The sequence below is a fragment of the Larimichthys crocea genome, chromosome XIII (assembly GCF_000972845.2).
Source record: "Larimichthys crocea isolate SSNF chromosome XIII, L_crocea_2.0, whole genome shotgun sequence".
NCBI classification, from domain to species: Eukaryota; Metazoa; Chordata; class Actinopteri; family Sciaenidae; genus Larimichthys; species Larimichthys crocea.
In genome coordinates this window covers 13,293,580-13,300,355 of record NC_040023.1, presented here as the reverse complement: position 1 = coordinate 13,300,355, position 6,776 = coordinate 13,293,580, and the positions used below count along the sequence as shown (strand labels likewise).

The 6,776-nt window shown below is 47.9% G+C and overlaps 1 protein-coding gene across 1 annotated transcript; it reads left to right on the top strand.

The window, feature by feature from the left end:
* Positions 1-771: 771 nt before the first annotated feature.
* atp1b1b (ATPase Na+/K+ transporting subunit beta 1b) lies at positions 772-6,457 on the top strand. The gene is made up of 7 exons (XM_027286925.1): positions 772-861; position 934; positions 3,135-3,263; positions 4,839-4,994; positions 5,151-5,335; positions 5,970-6,053; positions 6,166-6,457. The coding sequence occupies exons 1-7, from the start codon at positions 772-774 to the stop codon at positions 6,424-6,426; spliced, it is 906 nt and encodes a 301-aa protein (XP_027142726.1). The 3' UTR covers positions 6,427-6,457.
* The last annotated feature ends 319 nt before the right edge of the window (positions 6,458-6,776 follow it).

The following is a 6,776-nucleotide window of genomic DNA, read 5'->3' as shown; positions in this document are numbered from 1 at the left end:
TCTACTCCACGCTGAAGCTTGCAGGAATAAGTTTAAAACCCATTCAGTCACTGAAGTCCTGTTAGCCTCCACCTTCTTGTGTATGCTACGTGCTCTTCAGGAAACCGACAAATACCAGCTTCACAGGAAGAAGCCTGTGTGGCGGTCACACCAAACCCCATGACGAGAGGTGGAGATGGATCCCACGTCCTGGAAAATCTCAAGGCTCATGACATTACCGCTTACCTGCACCTCATGCTCATGCCAAAGCTGATGGATCACCTGAATAGTGGAGCTGTTGGGGGAGAGGGGATGAGGGGTTAAATAAATATTGACTGTGTGAGAGAACCTCAACAGACAAAACTCCTGTGAAAATGATGTGCTTTAGTCTGCAGTTAATCTGTATTCAGTGACAGATGTGAATGTTTCCTGTTTCTCAGGCTGAGGCGGGCTCTGTGCCATGATACCGGAGGACGATGAAATATTTCGTCCCGCTCAGACATATCTGCAGAGCTCAGCCAGGTTATGTATAAGCGCGCTGGAGCGTCTGCATCTATAGGCTGTGTGTCCATCTCCAGCGCGTCCACGTTACGCACGGCGTCCCCGCCCCTAATTGGCCCGCGCTGCTCCTCCCTCCTCCTAGGTAACTTGTTGAGAGTTCGGGCGGAGTCGACGACGAACGGTTTATATTGGGGAGCCTTCCGTTGGAAGTAGCTGGGTGCCTCTGCGACCGGTCGGGACTTTAGTTAGCGCACGGAGTGTGAGGAACACCGTAACCGGGAATACATCAACATGCCTGCGAAACAAGACGACGGCGGCTGGAAGAAGTTTGTGTGGGACTCCGAGAAAGGAGAGCTGCTCGGCCGTACCGGAGGCAGTTGGGTGTGAGTAGTCTGCGCGTGTGTGTGTGTGTGTACACATGATGTGCACGCGTGAGAGAGAGAGAGAGAAGAGTGTGTAAGTGTGTGTGAACCGGTGAATTTGTAAGCGCGCTCTCGCGGTTGTAGAGAGAGGAGCGCGCGGGTCGCCGTGTGTTTGAACCACCTGTTTGATTTGACTTTGCTGCATCCTGAACACACACACACACACACACACACACACACACACACACCGGCGGCACAGTCCGAAGCCGCACATCCCGCAAACAGCACGCAAACATGCGGTGTGTGCTTATCAGAGATGGTTAAAGCACTGTGTGTGTGTGTGTGTGTGTGTGTGTGTGTGTGTGTGTGTGTGTGTGTGTGTGTGCGCGCGCGCTCCAACTTCTTATTGCACATTCACAGTGTAGCCGCTGCGGGGCTCGTGATGCTGACTCCACATTGACTGTGTGTTGTTTGCGTCAAGTTTGTGTTTGAGTTTTGCGTTTGTTTGTTTTTTGAGCGGGGCGTCAAAGGGTTAAAAATGCATCATGGTCCAAGGTGAGTCAAGGTGATCGGGCCTGCTCGGAAATAGAGAGCGGACTATCGATCCGTGTCGGGTTCCTGTGATCAGATGTCACTGTAATCTAACGAACAATACAACTGATTAACTCGTTCGACCTTTCTTCTCCTGTTTCGCCGGCAGCCAGTGCGCATGTCCTTGCTGCTCCTCTCAATGTCACGCAGCTCCTCGCTGCCCCGTCTAGACTCCAGCAAACACCTGGGTGACAAAAGCCGGAGTGCCATGATGTCTGAGGCTGCTGCTGCTGCTGCTGCTGCTGCTGCAGGAGCTCCGCTCCGCTCAGCGAGCCTCTCTGAGGCTGACTGAGGCTCAGCACCTCCTGTTTGTCCTTCTCAGGTCAAATGAAAATGCTGATGCATCTGGGAAGTGTGCCATGCGCAGTGCTGTGTGTGTGTGTTTGAAGGTTGTGATGAAAGACATCTGTGCTGATCTTGGACCACCTTAACAAGATAAGTTTGAGCCACAAAAGTTGCACTTGCTGTGGACTGAAGACTCAGATAAGGAGCAGTAGATCTGTAGGACTGTCCAGAAGACACAGGCTTTGATTATGTCTCGTGTCATATCCTGTCGTAACCTTTTTGACATTGCTTCATGCAGCAAAAAAGGCCCGACTGGATGAATGTATAGCTCACTAGCTGCAAGGTTAACTCGAGTCACGCTTTATTGCTGTGCAGATAATGGGATCGTAACTCTCCATCTGCACGCTCACTGCGCGTTACAGCGGTGGGGGATCCTCGAGTAAGCTCCGCCGTGTGTGAACAGGCTTCACAGCTCAGTGGCTGTAAATCTGTGAGGACAAAGACCGCCACTGTTGGATTGTTTTATCATGAATGCCGTCTTTGTAGTTCCCCACATCCACGGCGGAGACACAAGCTCTCTTAGCGTGTTGGTGTCCTTGAAGCTGGGCTAGAGACTAATGCAGAAGAGAAGTTGCAGAAACATTTCATCCCAACTCAGAGTGAAGTACGGAGCTCTGTTTGGACGTTTTACCACACAGAACAGTTGATCACCATTAAACCGTCCCCTGTAGAGTTTAGTCTTCAGCAGACAGCAGGTCTAACCTTGAGTGTGTGTCCGCTCATCTGCACAGCTTCAGCTCAGGCACATCACACGACGACTGTGAAGTTAATTTCTTGCTTCAAGCTGCTTGTTCTGGTGCTGCAGAGCGACATCCCCGCATTGTGTTGCAAATGTCATGCTGGGGGTGATGTGCCCCCACCCCCCTGTGTCAATCATAGCTGGAGCTCAATGGGCAAAAAAGCTCAGTTGAATTATTGATGGTCTCATGAGACCATGAAAACATCATGACAGCGACACTTCAGTCTCCTACGTGCCTTCTGTCGTGCTGGGAGGTCATGTGAGGCTCGTGGTGGTGACAGTGTAGCAGTTAATGTGTAGTCTGGGCTCGGCTCGGTCACGGAGCTCTGCAGCTGCTCAACAGGTTGGACACGTCTCCCCTCCCACCCCCCTCACTCAAGTTTGTTTAATCAACACTGTTTGTTCATTAACACCCGTCACACCTTGATAACACAACTTTTAATTTGACTTGTAAAACAGCTGACTGCGTCACTGCTGACTGAACTGATGGGGTGAATCTTCAGGAAGTCCCTCATGAGTTGTTGTTCAGTGTGGACTGTCATTACTGAGTGACTCTGTTTGACCTCTTGTCTCTCACTGTCCAGCTTTACTGACACTTTTTTTTCCCTCCTCTGCAGTCAAAATTTTGGTGTTCTATATTATTTTCTATGGATGCCTGGCTGGAATCTTCGTCGGAACCATCCAGGCCTTGCTGCTTACCCTAAGCAACTACAAGCCCACCTGGCAGGACAGAGTTGCACCCCCTGGTAAGAAGTGACACCCACTTCCTGTCTGTCAGGATTCTATCATGCAGGTCCGCCTCTGAGTCTAAAGGTCGTTTGTAGACACTCAAACACTGCTTAGTAACAGTGGAATAAATAAAGTACAGACAAGGGTCATGTTGTACTTAGAGGATCTTGTGATGATATTTCCTCGATTTTAAAAATGGCTGAAGCTTCCTGACTGTGTTTTGTTCTTTCTGAGAGTTATCGATGCTTACTCTGTGGATCAGAACCGCCTCTCTGTGACCTTGTTGATATGACAAGATTGTTTTTCATGACAGAGTGAATGCATGTGGAAAACACTGTGGTCAAGTGAGTATTATTATGTATGACACTGAGGTCCAAACAAGGTGAATGTCATGTCTTTGAGACAAATATACAAGTGATGTCATTTATTTTGGCAGCCAGAAAATAATGGTGCATATGAATTTTCTTAGTATGCGTTCATGTCCAGTCAGACTGATTCTCTTTTTCATTCCTCTGTCCTCGTTAGAGTTTCTCTTCAGGACATAAATCGATCAGAAATGATCATCACATGCTCGTGATCGGCTACTTAATGATCCCTAAAGTGAGATTGTTTTCAATCAAAGATTAAACATGAAATTTGAATCTTAAATGATGTATAATTCACATTTTATATGTAAAGGTGTGATGGAAATGAGACAAATTGAGTTCTCCAGATGTGATCATGACTGCAGTTTCTAAAAGTGGACGCATGTTGGATACGTGTGCTCATCCTGACCACAGGTAACACGGCTGCATGTTGTTTTGGAAATGAACTCTGCATATGTCCTCTTATCGTGGTCCCGTGGTGACTGCGCTGACAGCAACCCCTCTCCTGTGTACACACCACAGCCTGGTTTCCATGGAGCAGAAGGCCAGCTGGGGTTTACCAGGCCCTACTGAGCATGTGCATAACCCAACTGTTGAGTGGACAGGATGGAGGCTGGTGGCAGCCAGCTACTGTCTGACTGCTGTTTGAGGAGGCGTTATCAGTGAGCATTGTGTTAATTTGAGGGCATCCAAACACAGTTGTGTCACAGGGAAATCTGCTGTCAATGACCAGATCCCTGGTCAGCTGATAGTTAACAGATTAAGTTAACAACACAGGCCAGGAGTGAAAACGAGCTCCTCACTGTGTGCTGTTACTGTGCTAAAGGGACAGTGTGACATTTAAAGAGACACGTGAGCTCTATCAGTTTCATCTGGGTCCAGTACAGAGACACTGCAGGTCCGGACCATATTCAGCCTATTCAGCTAATCCTAGCACAAAGACTGGAAGCAGGAGGAAACAGTATCCGTATCAGGGATGTGCAGATGTGACATTGATCTTCTCTTCTCAGCTGAATCTGCAGAAGTTGGCAATAAAAAGTGGGTTTCCCACCTCGCCAGTCTTCCTGAATGTGTCACAGGATGTCTCATTTTCAGACTTCAAAGCTTGCCTAATTTTCTGCTTTTATTCAAGATATGAGGGTTCTATTTCTGACTTTTGTCTGCTCTGGGATCAGTTTAATAAAGTGTTACTGTTGATTAAAAAGCAGCTGATGTGATCCTCTGCAGGCCTTACACACACCCCACGGTCAGACAAAGCTGAAGTGACCTTCAACCTCAACGACGTGGAGACCTACCTGCCTTACACCAAGGCCTTGAAGGACTTCCTGGCCAAGTATGACGATGAAAACCAGAAGGACCAGATGAAGTTTGAGGACTGTGGAGGTAGGTTTGACTTTGATGTCTCATTGGAACGCCCAACTTCCCTGAAGCTGTGTGAATTATCCAATCAAGTACAGAAAAGTCCGTGGACATGAGAACACTGGCTTTTGTGGTTCGTGATCATAACCCTAACCCATCAACTCTCCTTCTTCCCTCCAGAGGAGCCTGCAGAATACAAGAACCGTGGCGACTTGGAGAGCGATGTCGGCATCAGGAAGGCCTGCCGCTTTTCCAGGGCTGTGCTGGGACCCTGCTCCGGCATTGAGGACCGCGACTTTGGTTTCAAGGAGGGCAAGCCCTGCCTGATTGTAAAGCTCAACAGGATTGTCAACTTCTATCCAAAGGTAATTTTACATGAACAAGTTTTAACTACCACCTGAAAACTACTCACTCTTATAATGAAATGTCATATCTGACCCTCCTTCTCCATTTCCAACTGGTATTTACCATCTCTGGGTTCATTATCTGGATCATGATATCTGAACACAGACCTGCACACATTGTGCAGCCCAAAAAGTTTGGTTTCTGGGCATAAAGGTACCCAGGTCTTCCACATACGCTTCTGTGTTGGGTGGCCCATAGAGTAAGTGCATGAAAGACTTCTACCACCTGAACAACTAACTCCAAGTTTAGCCCTCCTAACTTGAATTTGGATAAAATTATTTAAGTATGTGGCTCTTCTTGACTTTCCAAATGGTATTGGACCTAACCGATCAAATTCCAATAGTGAAACAAGTCATTTCACAAGTTCTGAACCTCATCTTGCACACAATATTGCCGCATCAACCTAAAATAATGGGAAGAGTCAGGCTTTCAGAATGTGTCCTGTACTGACACCTAAAGAGAGCGACACCCAGTTTACAGAAGCAGACACAGACTGCATGTTGGCACCAGGTAGAAATCTGGTCTCTGTATGAAAAACAAAGTCGTGTCTGTGTGTGGATTCACTGAAGCATTTTAACTTGTCCTCCTGTTCAGCCTCCTAGCTCTAATGAAACTATCCCTGAAGAGGCTCAACCCAAGGTGCAGCCCAATGTCATGCCCCTCTACTGCACCAACAAGGTACACCATCTGCTTTGTGTTCTCAGAATGCGTCTTGACATAATAAATCTCTTGTTTGTGCTTGCACTGTAGTTTTGTCATTTTTATACACCTGTCTCTTTCCTTCTTCCAGAAAGAGGAGGATGCTGGTAAAATCGGGGAAGTTAAGTACTACGGTATCGGCGCCGGCTTCCCTCTGCAGTATTACCCCTACTACGGCAAGCTGCTGCACCCTCAGTACTTGCAGCCACTGGTAGCACTGCAGTTCACCAACCTGACCTTGAACACTGAATTGCGCATTGAGTGCAAAGTGTTCGGAGACAACATCCTTTACATAGAGAAGGACCGCTACCAGGGACGCTTTGACATCAAGATCCAGATTAACAGTTTATGACCGACCTCAGGACCATAGCACTTTCCCTGACCCCCCGGTGGTTGAAGATGATGGTGGACCTGAGCACAAGAGATCGGTGGTTAGAGGTCAACAGGAATCAACAGGAACCACAAGGAACAAATAGTTTAAGGCGGTCTGAACGTGAACTACCACGGGGCTGAACAAACGATCTGACAGGCGTGGGAGGAAGGCCAGGGTTTATATGCAGTTGGAGTGATGGTTGATGGAAGGTAGGTGAGCTGAGGAACGGCGTGTGCTTCATCTGATGATTATCCAGAGGCCCAGGGAAATGTGCCACGCCCACAACACAGACAGAGACAAGTAAACACAACACAAGGATGGGGAAAACA